The sequence below is a fragment of the Rhinatrema bivittatum genome, chromosome 5, assembly GCF_901001135.1.
Source record: "Rhinatrema bivittatum chromosome 5, aRhiBiv1.1, whole genome shotgun sequence".
Classification (NCBI taxonomy): domain Eukaryota; kingdom Metazoa; phylum Chordata; class Amphibia; order Gymnophiona; family Rhinatrematidae; genus Rhinatrema; species Rhinatrema bivittatum.
In genome coordinates this window covers 120,432,427-120,451,518 of record NC_042619.1, presented here as the reverse complement: position 1 = coordinate 120,451,518, position 19,092 = coordinate 120,432,427, and the positions used below count along the sequence as shown (strand labels likewise).

The 19,092-nt window shown below is 45.8% G+C and overlaps 1 protein-coding gene across 4 annotated transcripts in view; it reads left to right on the top strand.

Annotated features, from left to right (window-relative positions):
• The window catches only part of PHF11 (PHD finger protein 11), a 165,346-nt gene that overhangs the window by 123,738 nt on the left and 22,516 nt on the right, over window positions 1–19,092 (top strand). For 2 of the 4 annotated variants that reach the window (XM_029602846.1, XM_029602847.1), the window contains one exon: window positions 1,043–1,127. The exons of the other annotated variants lie outside the window; for them this stretch is intronic. In XM_029602846.1, the coding sequence (XP_029458706.1) occupies window positions 1,043–1,127 (85 nt within the window). The remainder of the gene's footprint in view (window positions 1–1,042; window positions 1,128–19,092) is intronic. 4 annotated transcript variants of the gene reach the window in all.

Below are 19,092 nucleotides of genomic sequence, written 5' to 3'. Positions count from 1 at the left end.
CTACTCATCTCCCCCCAATTACACCCCCAGAAGGCCCCTAACTTCATCAAAATGCTATAATATCACATGGATAACAGTAAGGGAAAGGGGCACGTTTAGAATGACCATACTGCACTTCACATAGGTAGTATCACATGGTACAGTAAACTTAGAGAGAGAGAGAGACTATAAGCCTTCACAGCATTCAACTATTTATATGACTATAGGATGGCCAGCTAATAGCTTAAGATGAGGTGTTGGTGGTGGTTTAGGGGCCAGTTTTAGATGCAGAGTGAGACGTATGAACTGCACAGCACACCTCGGTGAAGATTTGACATCATTTGGAGTGAGGAAAGTCTCACAAAGAAGATATTTCTACAATGTTCTCTCGCCCTACAGGGTGAGGTGTACTGTGCAATTATTAAGCATGCGTTAACACAGTTTGATGAATGACCCTATTAGCCAGCTAGAATTTAGGCAGATGAGTGCCCAAACATTCATTTAGCCGGCTAACTTCTGAATTAGCTGGCTAAATGCTTATGAATATAGTCTTCACTGTGTTCATTTCAAATTATAGGTATGGGACATGATCAACAGAACCCTTGTAAATTGTCTTTGTTATTTCTTCTCAATTCTTTCCTTTTACCACTTTATGCATTACTTTGACAAAAGATATACAAATTACCATGCCAGTATAGTTTCTTGAATCTGAATCTTTCTGCATTGACCTGATGAAGAACGCATAGCTCTTGAAAGCAAGATAAAAATGTAAGGCATTTGGCCAATAAAAATGCATCATCTACAACTTGGGAGTTTATAATCTTAAAGGTTTATAGAAGCCCTAGCTTCCTTGCAGAGCCAACAGCTGTACAACTACATGACAAGGATTAAACGTGAGTCAGTCTGTTACTTGATCACATTTCAGATCTTTGGATGGTTGTGCGCTGTAACTTTGTTTTGCTGTTGGAAGAGCTAAAAAACACAAACCCTCCTGTAGTTGATTGGTGTGTGATAAAGTTAAGTGCTTTGTTGTAATTTTGACTTCTCTTTTTTTCTGTCACAGAGTAATTTTTCTGACTGGATGAATGTCATAACCTTGTTCATAAGACAAATTGGTCAATTCGATGATTCTAGTACCAGTGGACAAAGTAGGATTGCTTTTTATTGCCAGTGTTTGGTTTTTTTTTAAAGATGATGTAGAAAAATGTTTATGTGGCCATTGTGTACAGTTCAGGGTTATAGAGAATAAAACTGGATGGCAAGAACATTATTTTAAGTATACTTTTGAGTATGTTTAAAGCAGCATTCTTCACAAAGCCTTCAGATCTGCAAAATCCTTGAGACCTGTAAATAGCTGAATATCTCGTGCTTTCTGGCAATTTTCTTGCTGCCAAACAGATATTCAGGTTAGCTTGGGGACTATGTTTCTGTTTCTCCCAGAAAATTACTCCTATATCTGCAGAATGAAAACGAAGTTTCTTTTTTTGGGCCTGGCGGTTTCCTCCTGGTCCAGCTCATTCAGAACCGGCCTCTACCTGGCTGCAGTACTAAGAGCTGGGTAAGGATATATTGTGCCAAAGGGAGGAACAGTTTAGAGAATGGGTATGTATGGGACAAGGGGATAGAGAGATGAAGGGCCAGAAGGAGGGGCAGGGATGGGACTATAAATAAACCGAGGGAGTGAGAGGGACAGGGGACAGGGTTATGTTGGATTGGGAGGATACTTTTAGTACTTGGGCATCATCTTGAGAGAATACATATAATTAAGAAATTACAGGTTTATAAAATGCAAGAGATCAAATTGTAAATTCTAAATGAAAAACAGCATAAGATTTTGTGATGTCTAAAATGTAAAAAAAATAAAAATAAATTTCCAAGATTGAAAATTACATATATTGAAATTAACATTTAAAACATTGTTTATGGGGTCTAAGCTCTCATTCCCCTTTGACTAAATTCTCATTTTCCTTGTACACGAGTCTCAGAGTGAGATAATTGCTGGACACGCAAGATTAGCTATGCATAATTCACAAAGTCCATCCATATCCCTCTTAACTAGATGCAACTACTCACTACAAGATGGCCCAATAACAACTTTGAAATTATAACTCTTAACGCTGATGAAATGCTGATAAGTGTATTGTTTTATTTACTGCTTTACAACAGATACAAAAAGGGATTGAATTAGGTTAAGTTTGAAACTTTGGAACAGTAGCTTAAGAACATAAGAAGTTGCCACACTGGGTCAGACTAAGGGTCCATCAAGCCCAGCATCCTGTTTCCAACTGTGGCCAATCCAGGATACAAGTACCTGGCAAGTACTCAAACATTAAATAAATGTTATGCTACTAATTCCCTGAGTCAAGTTGACTAATTTATTTATTTTATTTTATGGACTTCTCCTACAGAAACTTATCCAAAACCTTTTTAAATCCAGGTAAACTAACTTCCCTAACCAAATCCTCAGGCAATGAATTCCAGAGCTTAACTGTGCATTAAGTGAAAAATAATTTTATCCAGTTTGTTTTAAATGTGCTACTTGCTAACTTCATAGAGTGCTCCCTAGTCCTTGTATTATTTGAAAAAGTAAACAACTGATTCACATTTACCTATTCAAGTCCTTTCATTATTTTGTAGACCTCAGTTATATCCCCCCTGAACCATCATTTCTCCAAGCTGAACAACCCTGACCTCTAACCTTTCCTCATAGGGGAGCCGTTCCATCCCCTTTATCATTTTGGTTGCCATTCTCTGTACCTTCTTCAATGCATCTAAATCTTTTTTGAGATGCGGTGACCAGAATTGAACACAATACTCAAGGTGCAGTCTCACCAAGGAGTGAAAACAGAGTTATTATGACATTCTCTGTTTTATTCATATTCTCTTCCTAATAATTCCTAAAATTATGTTTGCATTTTTGACTGCCACAGCACACTGAGCCGATGATTTCAACTCCACTATAATACTTAGATCTTTTTTCTGGGTGGTAACTTCTAAAATGAAACCTAACATTGTGTAACTAGAGCATGGGTTATTTTTCCTATGTGCATCAACTTGCACATGTGTACATTAAATTTCATAAGCCATTTGGACGCCCAATCTTCCACTCTAACTAGGTCCTCCTACAATTTATCACTATCCAATTGTGATTTAACTACTATGAATAATTTTCTGTCATCTAAAAACTTGATCACCTCACTCGTTGTTTCCCTTTCCAGATCATTTATAAATATATTCAAATGCAATGGTCCAAGTACAGATCCCTGAGGCACTCCACTGTTTACCTCTCTCCACTGAGAAAACTGACCATTTAATCCTAGTCTCTTTTTCCTGTCTTTTAACCCATTTGTAATCCACAAAAGTACATTGCTTCCTATCCCATGATCTTTTAATTTTCTTTGGAGGGACATTGTAAAATGCCTTCTGAAAATCCAATACACTACATCTACCAGCTCACCTTTATCCACGTATCCATTAATTTCTTCAAAAAAATATAGATTTGTGAGGCAAGATTGCCCTTGGGTAAATCCATGCTGGCTGTGTCCCATTAAACCATATCTATCTTTCCCTGTACGTACCAGGATCAGTCCAGACGGTGGGTTATGTCCCCCGTCCAGCAGATGGAGTCAGAACAGAGCTCGAGGGTGGCACCTCATATGCAAGCGCACCCTCTGCTGGAGCTCAGTATCTTTCTGACTCCAGCAGATGCGAGTTGGGGAAATCAGGATTTCCCAGGGGGACAGGTTTCTTCTTTTCTTTGGCTCTCCTTTGAGTTCTTGCTGTCATTTTTGTTCCTCTTTGAAGGGTTGGATCAAGTTAGTCTAAAAAAAAAAAAAAAAAAAAAAAAGTAAATAAATTGCTGTTCATGTTGATTTTTGAGGAGGCGTTTCTTCGAGCTCTATTCTGCCTCCTCCTGCTATTCTGTTCTTGCGCGTTGGGGTAAGTGTGTTTGCCTTGTGTTTTTTTCTTGCTTTGCAGCTGAGTTGGCCGGTGACTCCGGTTTCTGCGCGCAAGTGCTGACAGTCCCGAGGCCCGGCAAGTCTTTTTCCTCGGGCCTGGGCGCACCGGCGGGGGGTTTTCCCGCCGGTGCCTGCGGACTTGTTGGGCGGGTTGTGAAGGCCATTCCGGCCCCCCCGCGGTGCGATTTCATTTCGGCCCCCCCCGAGGCGGACTTTCGTCGCGGCATTCGATGCCGCGCTTCTCGAGGTGCGAGACCTGCGGAGAGCAGGGGTCTCGCTTCTCGAGGGAGGGGGTTTGCCCGCGCTGCCTTCCCGAGGAGGAAGGCGCCGCGCACGGCTCGGGTGCGCTCCCGACCCCCCTCTCCCCGTTGCCCGGGAAGCGTGGGCCGGCCATTTCCTCGCCAAGGGCGGGAATGGCGGCCATTTTGGAGAGGGAGCTTGGCGCGGAAAACGGCCGGGAGGAGGATGCCGCGGCTCGGGGCGTCCCTCGCCTGCAGTGCAGCCCCGAGGAGGGCTTGCCGAATCGTCTGCCCCAGGAGCCCTCTACTTCTGGCGCGCCTCCCGGCATGCCATTTTTCTCCCCGGATTTTATTTTAAAACTGCATAGGGCTTATTTACAAGGCCTAGCAGATCCGGGGGGCGCTATGGCTGGACCGCCCTCTCCCAAGATCCCTAAGCTAGCTTTGCCGCCCACCGGGCCTCCGGGCCCGGCTGGGGCAGCCCCAGGAACCCCTGCTCTGCCATCCCCGCCTCGCGCTGTGGGAGCGGCTTCCACCCCGGGATTCGATCCCTCTGACCCTCCGGAGGCGCACGCGGATGGACAGACGGAAGGAGACGATCCACGCGCCCTACGAATATTCCACAAGGAGGAGCTGCAGGATCTGCTGCAACAGACGCTGCAGGAGCTGGATTTGGATCCACCGCCGGATCCGCCGGCGCCCGTGGCTCCAGCGGTGGCGACGTGCTCTAAGAAAGGGGATCCAGTCCTGGCCGCGCTCAGGCCTCGGGCGAAGGCGTTTCCGGTTCATGAGTCTTTTCTGCAACTGCTTACTGGAGAATGGGACGCCCCGGAGGCGTCCCTGAGGGTCTCCCGAGCCATGGAAAAATTGTATCCGTTGCCGGAGGATTTCTTAGATCTCGTCCGGGTCCCTAAAGTGGATTCGGCGGTCTCTGCGGTAACGAAGAGGACGACGATCCCGGTCACGGGCGGGACGGCCCTACGGGACACGCAGGACCGCAAGCTGGAAACGTTCCTCAAAAGAGTGTTTGAGGTCTCGGCCTTAGGCATGCGTGCCGTCATGTGTACCTCGTTGACTCAGAGGGCGAGTCTCCTCTGGGTTCAGCAGCTCCTGACGTCCCAGCAGCTGCCTCCGGAAGAGGCCGCTCAGGCCGACAGCCTGGAATCGGCCATTGCATACGGGGCGGATGCTCTGTATGACCTCTTCCGGGTCCTGGCCCGGTCCATGGTTTCGGTGGTGGCAGCTCGTAGGCTCCTATGGCTTCGGAATTGGTCGGCGGACGCCTCTTCGAAATCGAGCTTAGGATCTCTTCCGTTCCGGGGGAAGTTCCTCTTCGGCAATGAGCTGGATGAAATCATCAAATCATTGGGAGAAAACTCGGTGCATCGACTACCCGAAGACAGACAGCGGACTTACAGGCCGTTTGCTTCTTCCAGAACCAGAGCGAGGGCGCAGCGGCGTTTCAGGTCGTACCGACAGCCGGGACCTCGAGCCGCCCCCAACAGATCACAGCCGTGGTCGCGTTCCTTTCGCGGGCGGAGGCCCGCGAGAGACGGCTCGGGACAGGGGAATCCCCCCGCCAAATCCAACCAATGATGCCAGGGTGGCCCACTCCTCCTGCCCGACCATCGGGGGCCGACTCACGGAATTCTTCGAGGAGTGGGCGAAGATCACCTCAGACCAGTGGGTCCTGGACGCCATCCGGCACGGTTACGCCTTGGAGTTTGCCCGCCCGCCACGGGACAAGTTCCTTTTCTCCCCGTGCGGCTCCGAGGACAAACGAAGGGCGGTTCAACAGACCCTGGACCGCCTTCAGGCTATAGAGGCAATTGTGCCCGTCCCCTTCGCCGAGGTGGGCTCGGGGCATTATTCCATCTACTTCGTAGTTCCCAAGAAGGACGGGTCGTTCCGCCCCATACTGGATTTAAAGGAGGTCAACCGGTCACTCCGGGTCAGCCGTTTTCGTATGGAGACACTGCGGTCGGTAATTGCCACAGTGCACCGGGGGGAGTTCCTGGCGTCCTTGGATCTGACGGAGGCGTATCTTCATATTCCCATACGTCCGGACCACCAGCGTTACCTTCGCTTCAAGATCCTCGGACAGCACTTCCAATTCCGGGCTCTGCCCTTCGGGCTTGCGACAGCCCCCCGGACCTTCACCAAGATTATGGTAGTGGTGGCGGCGGCCCTTCGAAAGGAGGGTATCTTAGTGCATCCCTACCTGGACGACTGGCTGGTACGGGCGAAGTCCTTCTCACATGGTCAGGCCTCGGTTGCCAGGGTCTTGGAGGTCCTGCGCTCCCTCGGCTGGGTCGTGAACCTTCCCAAGAGCTCACTCATGCCATCGCAACGCTTGGATTTCCTGGGCGCGACTTTCGACACTCAGCGGGGCATGGTGTTTCTGCGTTCCGACAAGGCCCTCTCGTTAAGGGAGCACATACGTCATTTCGCGGCCTTGCCGGAGCCCACCGCTTGGAATTATCTGCAGCTCCTGGGAGTGATGGGCTCCACGATCGACATGGTGCCCTGGGCCTTTGCACACCTGCGTCCCCTGCAGGCGTCCCTGCTTTCTCGTTGGAAACCGGTCTCGCAGGAGTATCAAGTGATTCTGCCTCTCCCTCAGGCGGCTCGGGACAGCCTAAAGTGGTGGTTGGTTCCGGCCCACCTGGCTCGCGGCGTTTCGCTCGAAGTCCCCACTTGGGTGGTGGTGACCACGGACGCCAGTCTAGTGGGCTGGGGCGCCGTCTGCGATCGCAGCGCCACACAGGGACTGTGGGCGCCGGAGGAGGCTCGGTGGCCGATCAACCGACTGGAGACCAGGGCGGTACGGCTAGCGCTCCAGCACTTCCTCCCTCTGGTTCGGAACAGGGAGGTGCGGATTCTTTCCGACAATGCGACCACCGTGGCCTACATCAATCGCCAGGGCGGAACGAGAAGCGAACACGTCTCCGTCGAAACCACGCTACTGATGGCATGGGCGGAACTACATCTCGCGCGGCTCGCGGCCTCTCACATAGCCGGGGTGGACAACATCCAGGCGGATTATCTCAGTCGGCAGCGCCTGGACCCCGGCGAGTGGTCTCTATCCGACGCCGCGATGAAACTCCTAGTTCAACGCTGGGGGATGCCGCGGTTGGACCTGATGGCGACGGCGTCCAATACCAAGGCCCCGCGCTTCTTCAGTCGCAGAAGGGAGCGCGGCGCGGAGGGAGTGGATGCTCTTGCACTCCCGTGGCCAGAGGACCAATTGCTCTATGTCTTTCCTCCTTGGCCCCTTGTGGGCAAGGTCATTCGCAGGATAGAAAGCCACAGAGGCCTCGTGATTCTCGTGGCTCCAGAATGGGCCCGACGTCCCTGGTTCGCGGACCTGCTCCTCCTGGCGGTGGATGGACCGATTCGGCTGGGTCACCTTCCCCGGCTCCTGCACCAGGGTCCTGTATTTTTCGACCAGGCAGAACTCTTTTGTCTTGCGGCATGGCTTTTGAGCGGCGGCGTCTCCGCCGCAGAGGTTACCCGGAGGCGGTGATCTCGACGATGCTTAAGGCCCGCAAGCCCTCCACGTCCGCGGCCTATGTTCGAGTGTGGAAGGTCTTCGAGTCCTGGTGTGCCGGTCGGGACGTCCGGCCCACGGAGGCGACGGTCGCACTAATCCTTCAGTTCTTGCAGGACGGACTGGATAAAGGTCTCGCTTATAATTCTCTCCGCGTACAAGTGGCGGCTTTGAATATCTTAGTGCGGAACACGTCCTCGCTCCTGCTACATCCGGACATCGCCCGGTTTCTGAAGGGGGTTCAACACGTCCGACCGCCGGTCAGGGACCCCTGCCCCTCGTGGAATCTTAATCTAGTACTTCGGGCACTGGCAGGTGCTCCATTCGAACCTCTCCAAGGATCCACACTTAAAGACCTCACGATGAAGACAGTCTTCCTCCTAGCGATATGCTCCGCTCGGCGTATCTCGGAGCTTCAAGCGCTATCCTGCAGGGAGCCTTACCTGCGTATTTCGGATGCCGGGATTTCGCTTCGCACGGTGCCAGCTTTCCTGCCAAAGGTGGTGTCGTCCTTTCACTTGAACCAGACGGTTGAGATCTCGGCTTTTTCTCCAGAGGATTCTCGGACGCTTCGCCATCTGGATGTGAAGCGGGTGCTCCTCCACTACTTAGAGGTTACCAATGACTTCCGGGTATCCGATCATCTGTTTGTCCTCTGGTCGGGACCTAAGAAAGGTTCCGCCGCGTCGAAGACGACCATCGCCCGCTGGATTAAGGATGCCATCTCGGCGGCTTACATTGGTTCTGGACGAGACCCACCAAGGGGAGTTCGAGCCCACTCTACTCGCTCGCAAGCAGCATCCTGGGCTGAATCTCGTTCCGTGTCTCCACAGGAGATCTGTCGGGCGGCGACTTGGAAGTCGCTGCATACCTTTGCCAGGCACTATCGGTTGCACCTGGCGCCTTCGGGATCCGGTCTCTTTGGGGATCAGGTCCTCCGAGCAGGGCTTTCAGGGGCCCACCCGGTTTAGGGAAGCTTGGGTACATCCCACCGTCTGGACTGATCCTGGTACGTACAGGGAAAAGAAAATTATTCCTTACCTGCTAATTTTCGTTCCTGTAGTACCATGGATCAGTCCAGACGCCCACCACGCTGGGATCTCATGCTCCTGCTCGGGTTTTCGTCTGGATGGCTGTCTTGTTGGCTGTCTTTTCTTTCTTTCTTCCGCTAAGTTTCTTTCGGGGTTACAACTCCTCACAAGTTGACTGTTCCGACCTGAGTTGCAGGTCGTCTTTGTTATCGTTCTTGATGGTTTAGTTACGTCAGGTTTCTTGATCCAACTTGTTCTTTCCATTGCTATTTTCAGCTTTGTTATCCATGATACTGAGCTCCAGCAGAGGGTGCGCTTGCATATGAGGTGCCACCCTCGAGCTCTGTTCTGACTCCATCTGCTGGACGGGGGACATAACCCACCGTCTGGACTGATCCATGGTACTACAGGAACGAAAATTAGCAGGTAAGGAATAATTTTCTTATATGTTCTGTAATTTTGTTCTTTAGAATAGTTTCCACGATTTTTCCCGGCACTGAAGTAAGGCTCACCAGTCTGTAGTTTGCTGGATCATCCCTGGAGCCCTTTTTAAATACCTGGGTTATATTCGCCACATTCCAGTCTTTAGTTACAATGGACAATTTTAATGATAGGTTACAAATTACTAGTATTAGATCTGAAATGTCATTGTTGAGTTCTTTCTCGACCCTGGGATGTATACCATCTATCCGGTCCAAGCAATTTGCTACTCTTCAATTTGTCAATCTGGCCTACTACATCTTCTTGGTTTGCCCTTATTTGGCTCAGTTCATCTAAATCATCATGTTTGAAAACCGTCTCTGGATTGGGTATCTCCCCAACTTCTTCATTAGTAAACACTGAAGCAAAGAATTCATTTACTCTTTCCAGGGTGGCCTTATCTTCTCTAAGAGCCCCTTTAACTCCTCGATCATCTAATGATCCAGCTGCTCCTTCACAGGCTTCTTGCTTTAGATTATTTTTAAAACTTTTAATTATGAGTTTTTGCCTTTATGGCCAGCTTCTTTTCAAATTCTTTCTTAGCCTGTCTTATCAAATTTTTACATTTAACTTACTAATGCTTGTGCTTTTTCCTATTTTCTTCAGATGGATCCTTTTTCCGATTTTTTAAGGAGTTTTTTTTTGTTAAAGTAGTCTCTTTCATTTCACCTTTTAAACAAAGTCGGGGGACATTTGACCTTCCTTCCACCTTTCTTAATGCGTGGAATACATCTAGACCAGTGGTCCCCAACCTTTTTTGCACCAGGGACCGGCTTCAAGCAAGACCATTTTTCCATGGCCTGGCAGGGCGGGGCTTTGGTCATATGGGGACGGGGTTATGGAGGGGGTTGGATTTTAGGGGTACATTTTCAAAAACAGCGCACGAACAAAAGTACTCTGGATTTGATAAGATACGCGCGTAGCTTATAAAATCCGGGGTCGGTGCATGCAAGGGGGTGCACATTTGTGCAACCTGTGCGCGCCGAGCCCGGCGCGCGCTGCCTGTTCCCTCCAAGGCCACTCCGAAATCGGAGCGGCCTCGGAGGGAACTTTCCTTCCGCCTCCCCTCACCTTCCCCTCCCTTCCCCTACCTAACCCACCCCCCGGCCCTATCTAAACCCCCCCCCTACCATTGTTGGCAGATTTACACCTCTGCACGCGCCAGCGGGCTGCTGGCACGCCATCACCCGACACGGGGGCTGGTCCGCAGGCCTCGACCACGCCCCCGACACGCCTCCCGCCCTGCCCCGAAATTTGCGCAGCCCACCCGACATGCCCCCGACACACACTTTTTGCAAAACCCCTGTACTTACACGCGTCGCGGGGCTTGCGCGCGCCCCCGAGCCTATGCAAAATAGGCTCGGCGCGCGCAGGGGCCTTTTAAGAGGGTTAGGCGCGTAACCCTTTTAAAATCCGGCCCTTAGTGCATACTTATTTAATTATGACATTTATAAATTCTGCACCTCCAGTTCTCTAACTCTGTGCATCCACTGAAATTCCCCCCAAAAATGGAGCTTGGATGTTTCCCTTACAGCTCATCATACTAAAAGATATTTTCAAATTCTGGTGTCACATTATAGTAACAGCAACACAAACACCTTCCACTGCCAGACACATTGTGAACTAACACAAAACCCCACAAAAAAAGACACTCAAAATCTATACTGCAATCCCATCATAACATAACAGTAATAACACCAAGAACTCAAACAACAATAACCCTACCTGTGAATAAGCAAGGGTAAATATTACACTGGGTCCTAGGATAACAATACACCACCTACTGAGGAAACAAAATAAACCCGATTGCTATAGATCCCTATACAGACATTACATGCTAGCAGAATCTCTCATCATGGTCACATACACAGAGCAGAGACAGACCCTCACCAAATACAGAATACAAAATATAGGAGCACAAATTAGAAAAAACTGAAATGGAAACCCCAAGAAGCCAGACTCTGTGTATTAACAATGGAAAAACAGAACCATCATTCCTCATAAAACAATAAAATCAAGAAACACAAAGCATCAATTATAATAGTAAAACCATACTAAAAAGATAATATTTTAAACTCTGATAAATAGAATTTCTATTAATTAAAACCATATACATTTTTTACAATTTCCCAAACACCAATAAAATATTTCAAAACAGCACATATATCAAATAACACACAATAATTAAAACTAATAAGGATTTTAAAAAGCCCCTGCTGTCCATACATGGGAGCACTTGATTTCCAGTCACCCTGATGTTGTCGAGGATTAGGAGGTTATCCTCTCTCTCTCTCTCTCTCATACATACTCACATGTCTATTCTCTCTCACACATACACTGTCACATACATACACATTCATGCTCTTATACCCTCCATAACCTCTCGCTCTCAAAGACACTGACACACTCTCAGGCTGTAAGATACTCTCTCTCCCTCCACATCCCCCCCCCCCCCCCCCCCACACACACACACACTCTTACTCCCCTGGATTTTCTCATACACACTCATGCTCTCACTCTCACTAGCTCCCTCACAACCTCAGAGCCTCTCTCATTCCTCTACTGCCACTGTTACTGCTGCCACATGGCTATTGTGGAGGCGCCGATTGCTGCTACTGGCACTGAAGCCCATTCTGCTGCCTCCTCTGTGCAGGCCCCGTGGGCTTCCAGTTCCTCCATGTGCATAGAGAAAGTGCTACTCTTGCACATTCCCAAAGATTACATGTGCCAATCAGTAAAAAGTAATTTTTTTTTTTTTACATCTGCTGTCTGATCTTAGTTTTCTAATCGGTTGGTCACAGGCTTTTTTTTCCCACCTTCCCTTTCTTATTTTTTTGCTAACTCCTTTTATATTGCCTTTTTTTCTATTTCTTTTCTCTCCATCTGTCTTCATCCCTCAAACACACAGTCAGGTTCTCATTCTCACATGCTTTCTCTCTCTCTCCTTTCATACAATCATTCATACACACAGTCTCTCACTGGCACATGCTGTCTGAGTCTCACACACAGGCTCTCTCTCTCCCACATGCTGTCTTGCTCAAGCACAGGCTCTCACTGTCACATGCTGCCTCTCTCACACACACAGAGGCTCTCACATGCTGTCTCTGCAAACATTCAGGTCTTCACTCCCACACACAGTCTCTCAACTCCTCATACACACACACATACACACTCTACAAACCCTCAGCCTCTCTCTCACATCTGGGCCTCCACTTCACGGGCCGCTGCAGGATGGGCTCTGCAGCGGCCCTGGTCTTCTCGGGCCGCGCTGCTCCTCTTCTGCACGCAGCTGATGCTCCTCCTCCTTCCTGCCTGTGCGACTCCAGCAACATTTTTCTTCCGGGGCCACGTGGGCAGGAAGGAGGAGAAGCACCTGCATGTTTAGACGCAACTGTTTTCTTCGGGCCATGGTGACGTGAGCTCCACCATGGCCCTGCTAATCTTCTTGCTGTGTGTATCCGGCACAGAGCACAGCAGTAGTTCGCCGCTCAGCCGTGACGTGCTAATTGGCTTTTTGGGTCGTGCCTCCTCCCTTTTGGGGTTGGAGGAGGCGGGTCCCCAGCCTCGCCCTGCCTCCCCGCAGCAGTGGCAGCCAATGAACGGCAGCCGGGGAGAGTGGTGCCGTGAACCGGCAAAAAAACCCCAACGACCCGGTCCTGGTCCGTGGACTGGTGGTTGGGGACCCCTGATCTAGACTGTTTCTAAGATGGTATTTTTAAACAATGTCCAAGCCTGTTGTACACTTTTAATCTTTGTAGCTGCATCTTTCAATTTTATTCTACCTTCCTAATTTTATCAAAGTCTCCCTTTTGAAAGTTTAGTGCTAGAGCTGTAGATTTACTTAGTGTCCCCCTGACAGTCATTAATTACAATTTGATCATGTTCTGATTACTATTGCCAAGTGGCCCCAGCACCAAATCCTGCGGTCCACTAAGAAATAGATCTAAAATAGCTCTCTCTTGTTGGTTCTTGAACCAACAGCTCCATGAAGTAATCACTTAGTCCATCCAGGAACTTTACCTCTATAGCATGTCCTGGTGTTACATATATCCAGTCGATATTGGGGAAATTGAAATCTCCCATTATTACTGCATTGCCAAATTGGTTAGCAAGGAGGTGCTGCAGAGGTAGCCTTTTTAGGCAGGGAGTCCTGATGTCAGAGGGCACTGCGGGGAATTTCCTGTCACTGGCCCTTTAAATTAAGGCAGCTAAGGAGCAGGTGGACCTAGGGGCAGCCCCTGTTGGAGTCGGCTCATTCTTTCAGGGGGCCTGGCGTCACAGACTCTTATGATCAGCTCGCGGCTAGAAGTAAGGGAGGCGGTCTGCGGTCCTGCCCCGCAGACCACCGATCGCAACAGTAGTATTTCTTAATTTAGATGAAATTGTGATACTACCTTAAGAAGAAAATTTGGGTAAATTCTGAGAAGTACTTTGTTTTGGAATATTTGCGTTTAGGAAGTATAGATTACTAATGCCTGCAATTCACTTATTCTTCTGGCTGATGTGACTACTATCAGAAATAAAGTTTTCCATGTCAGGAACTTCATATCCACCATAACCATTGGTTCGTATGGTGGTTTCAATGCAATATTTAAGTCCCATTGAGGTGCTGGTTCTGTTAGTGGAGGTTTAAAGTGGTACAGTCCTTTTATGAATCTATCTACTAATGGTTTTTGAGAAATTGGTTTTCCCTCGATCCTATTGTGATAAGCTGTAATTGCGCTCAAATGCACTCTAATGGAATTCGTTTTTAGTCCAGAGTCAGTACAGAGAATGGTGACCAAAATGATAAAAGGGGATGGAACAACTCCCCTGTGAGGAAAGGCTAAAGAAGTTAGCTCTGTTCAGCTTGGAGAAAAGATGGCTGAGGGCAGATATGATACAGTGGAGTAGAATGGGTAAATGGAAATTGATTATTCTTTCAAAAAATTCACAGGTCAATATTCAAAAGTCATTTAGATAGATAACTCACGTTATCCACCTAAATGGCAAATTATATTCAGCCATTTATTCAGCTAAATAATAGTCATTATCCAGCTATTATTTAGCCAAATAAAAAAGAGGCATTAGGGAGGTGTTTCGTGAGAGGTTTAGTTATTCGGCTAACAGCCAAATTTTAAGAACATAAGAAAATGCCATACTGGGTCAGACCAAGGGTCCATCAAGCCCAGCATCCTGTTTCCAACAGTGGCCAATCCAGGCCATAAGAACCTGGCAAGTACCCAAAAATTAAGTCTATTTCATGTTACCATTGCTAATGGCAGTGGCTATTCTCTAAGTGAACTTAATAGCAGGTAATGGACTTCTCCTCCAAGAACTTATCCAATCCTTTTTTAAAACACAGCTATACTAACTGCACTAACCACATCCTCTGGCAACAAATTCCAGAGTTTAATTGTGCGTTGAGTAAAAAAGAACTTTCTCCGATTAGTTTTAAATGTGCCCCATGCTAACTTCATGGAGTGCCCCCTAGTCTTACTATCCGAAAGAGTAAATAACCGATTCACATCTACCCGTTCTAGACCTCTCATGATTTTAAACACCTCTATCATATCCCCCCCTCAGTCGTCTCTTCTCCAAGCTGAAAAGTCCTAACCTCTTTAGTCTTTCCTCATAGGGGAGTTGTTCCATTCCCCTTATTTTGGTAGCCCTTCTCTGTACCTTCTCCATCGCAATTATATCTTTTTTGAGATGCGGCGACCAGAATCTGGACAGTTATCTGGACAGTCATCTAGACCAGAATTGGTCCAGATGACTGTTTGACTCTCTTGTAAATATGCTTTCTTGTAAATATACTGTATATTAGTTCACAACTATTATAATCATTGTTTACTTTCTCTTTCACAATACCTTAGCTCTTGTAATGCCTTGCAACTTCAATTGTTATAGTTACTGTTCTATGTAAAGGCTCTGCCTACCATGTTTTTGAGTTAAATGTACACCGATACGATGTGCAAACGGTTATCGGTATATAAAAAACGTTAAACAAACAAACAAATAAATAAATAAATAAATTGTACACAGTATTCAAGGTGCGGTCTCACCATGGAGCGATACAGAGGCATTATGACATTTTCCGTTTTATTCATCATTCCTTTTCTAATAATTCCCAACATTCTGTTTGCTTTTTTGACTGCCGCAGCACACTGGTTAAGGTAGCCGGATAACTTTAGACTTGCTTCAAAGGAGGATACTCCATGAAGACAGTAAGTAGCACATTTAAAACAAATTGAAGAACATTTTTCACTCAATTCACAATTAAGCTCTGGAATTATTTGCTGGAGAATCTTTAAGACAGTTAGTATAGCTGGGTTTAAAGAAGGTTTGGACAAGTTCCTGGAGAAGTTCATAAATTCTTATTAACCAAGTAGACAAGAACGGTAACTTTCAAACTGGTGTGTGGGTGCACATATGCTTATGTTCATTGGCCCTCGCCCAGGGATGCAGCTGTTTTATAACTTGCACACGTATATGTGCATATATTATAAAATAGCCTGGCCATGCACACATGTGTACCAAATGTTAAGTGGACCCAAAAAACAAAGCGGTAGCCGATCCAGTGAGCTGTGTAACAGTGACGACAATGGGAATCGGATGATGACAAGCCCTTTATTAAAATGCCCGACTCTGGCCGAGTTTCGCTCCCTTGCACAGAGCTGCCTCAGGGGCAACTAAAAATGGACATACAAATAATTAAAACACATACATATAAAAAAATTACATGTATATAAAACTGACAATGATCATACATTCACTCAAAATATGTGTCATAAAACAATCCTGTTTAAAAAACATAAAACCAAAATAACTACATATATATGTGTATAAGAATATGTATGTACTTATGGATGCAATAAATTAAATGACAACATAAATATATGACAAACATAAAATTAATACAGAACTAAATAACAAGGTTATGCTAAGAGATTGGACACAAAGTCACCACCTCCAATCTCTTAGCATAACCTTGTTATTTAGTTCTGTATTAATTTTATGTTTGTCATATATTTATGACACATATTTTGAGTGAATGTATGATCATTGTCAGTTTTATATCATCATCCGATTCCAAATGTTAAGTGGCCACGCGCAAATGTTCACAAATGTTGCTTCTATCACATAAATGGGAGATTTTAAAATGGGTGCACACTGACTCCATTTCCAATTTTACCAGTTCATCCTCAGTTTCCCAGTTAAGATATAGGTCTTCCAAATCCCCCCTGGTTTAATAGCCTTTACTCTTCCCACTTATACCCAAATCTTAAAACTCCACTGATCTGCCTATTTATGTTTATTTTATAACTAACATGGTATTCATAGCAAAAGTAAAGTTATGCAGCAGGGGGCTGTATTTAAGCGCACGTCTCAGCTTCACACCCTGAAATGCCCATGCTCTGCCCAGACCCACGCCCTGCCCCTTTTTGAAAACTTTCGAGATGTGCACACTGCAGCATTCACGCGCATATCTGGGCAGCATTTAAAATTCACTGGGCACGTGTGAGTCCAACATATTTGTGCATCCCCTAATTAATGCACATGTCAGGCTTATAAAATTCACCTTTTATGGAATAGCCACTATTTATCACTGCACGATAGCAGCATGGGATCTATTTACTGTTTTGGATCTTGCCAGGTATATATGACCTGGATTGGTCACTATTGGAAACAGGATACAGGGTTTGATGGACCCTTGGTCTAACCCAGTAAGGCAATTCTTATAATTTTATGTATTGAAGTATTTTCAGAGTGGAACAATCATAAGTTGCTCTCCTTTATTAGTGAAACATTTAGTGAATCTTTTCCTTTTGAATTTCATTTACTCTTTGTGATAGATATAGGTGCTTGATTATGTTATGTTCAACATTCATGCTGTCAATACGAGAAACTGGAGACTGAGATGCAAGACCTGGTGTTGAGACAACAGGTTCAGAGTTATTGGTAACTTTGCAGATGCATCTACCGCTAGTCTGATCAATCAAGGGAACCAACTCTGTCAAGGCCAATAGGGGGCTATTAAGATCATTTCTCTTGTCCTTTCTCAATTTCAGAATTTTTTCGTTATTAAAGAAATTGATGGAAAAGCATATACTATCTCTTTACTCCATGGCATCAGAAAGGTGTCCTTTGCTATTGCATCCTATGAGGCCTTTTCAAACAATACTTTTGTAGTTTATGATTGAATTGAGATGCAAATAGGTCTATGTTTGCTGCGCGCCAAGCTTTGAAAAGGTTTTGTAGAATGTAATCGTTGAGAGACTATTCATGTGGTTGGAACTGACGGCTTAATTTGTTGGCTGTTATGTTGGTCTTTCCTGATGGGTAGATTGCTGAGCTCTGCATTTCCCTTTTGGTTGCCCAGTTCCAAATGTTTATGGACTCTTTGCAGAGTAGGTAGGATTTTGTCTCTTCCTATTTGTTTATATAAAACATGGCTACCTGGTTGTCCATTTGTATTTGTATTGTTTTGATTTTTTATCCAAGGTTCGAATGTCTTTAAACATTGAAAATTGCTCTTAATTTTAGTAGATAGATATAAAGCATAGACTCTTCTTGTGATCATTGGGATGCTTTCGTTGTCACTACAGTCTGTCTAGTTGGTGGGTGGAAATTTTTTTCTTTTTTAATTTTGTTTATTAATTTCAACATTACAAGCAAGACAATACTTTACTTCGAAAAAACAAAATGACAAAATGACATTGTCAAAGAAACAGACAAAAATAAAAGACCAGAAGATAATTTCACAAGAATTAAATCTTATAGACAATAAGTCAAATAAGTCATTTGCCCAAAAGGAAACTCTGTATGTGGGGGAGCGCAATATTGGGAGAATTATAGGCATCAAACATACAAAAAAAAGCTTAACGTGCAATCAGCTACTTATATATCATGAATTTAGGTTAACCTATTCCCCAGGCGAAGATGTTAATATACTCCTGAAATTAATGAAGGATTTAAGCTGTTCTGGAAAAACAATACAAAACATTCATTCGAAGAACGAATTATACACTTGCAGGGATTCCTTAATATAAAGGAAAACCCCAATACGATAATCTGAAGATGGAGAATAAGGAAATTACGTCTTCGTCTTGCGTAACACAAGCAAAGTCCAGAAAGATACGAATTATCTGTCCATAATAAGATACAGAAATATTCTTAAAGTATCTCTTCCTTACTTCACTCAAATCATATTCAGAAATAAAGGAAACAAGAAGAGTTGAATGTTCATAAACTTCTGCAGTGGAGTCCTCTAAAAATTGAGTTAAATCAACAATGGCATCAGAAGCGTGATCTTGAGAAGTTCTCCATTTATTTGTAGCTGGTAGAAAAAAGGACTTATTTATAGAAGGCATTTTCCCCTCCTCAAATTGCAATATTTCCAGAAAATACTCCAGTTCAGACATCTGTTGCTCAGGCAAGTGTGATGGGAACTGGACTTCCTTAAATACTTAGATAGTGCTTATGTCATCAAGCTGTGCCACAGGACTTCCGGTCTTCAGGGCCTATAAAGCTTGATGCTTCTTGGATGTGTCCCTAGTCAGTTGTAGGATGCAGGGCGGAGCCAGGACGCTGGAGTCCATGTGGAAAGACCACAGCTGATCACAAGACTCCAGGACTGGTACCGATTGCTGGCTGCAATGCAAGCCGCTGAGGTCAGTGACACATTACAGAAGAACTTTAAAAACAAACATAAGCACTTTGAGCTAAATGCAGAGGGTAATCAGTAACTGTTGAAGATTAATCCATGTAGAGTTTATATGGTCCCATTTATGACAACCATTAATTAGTCTCGCTGCATTATTTTGCATTACCTCAAAATAATGCAGCACACAGTTAGGAGGACCTTGCTACAT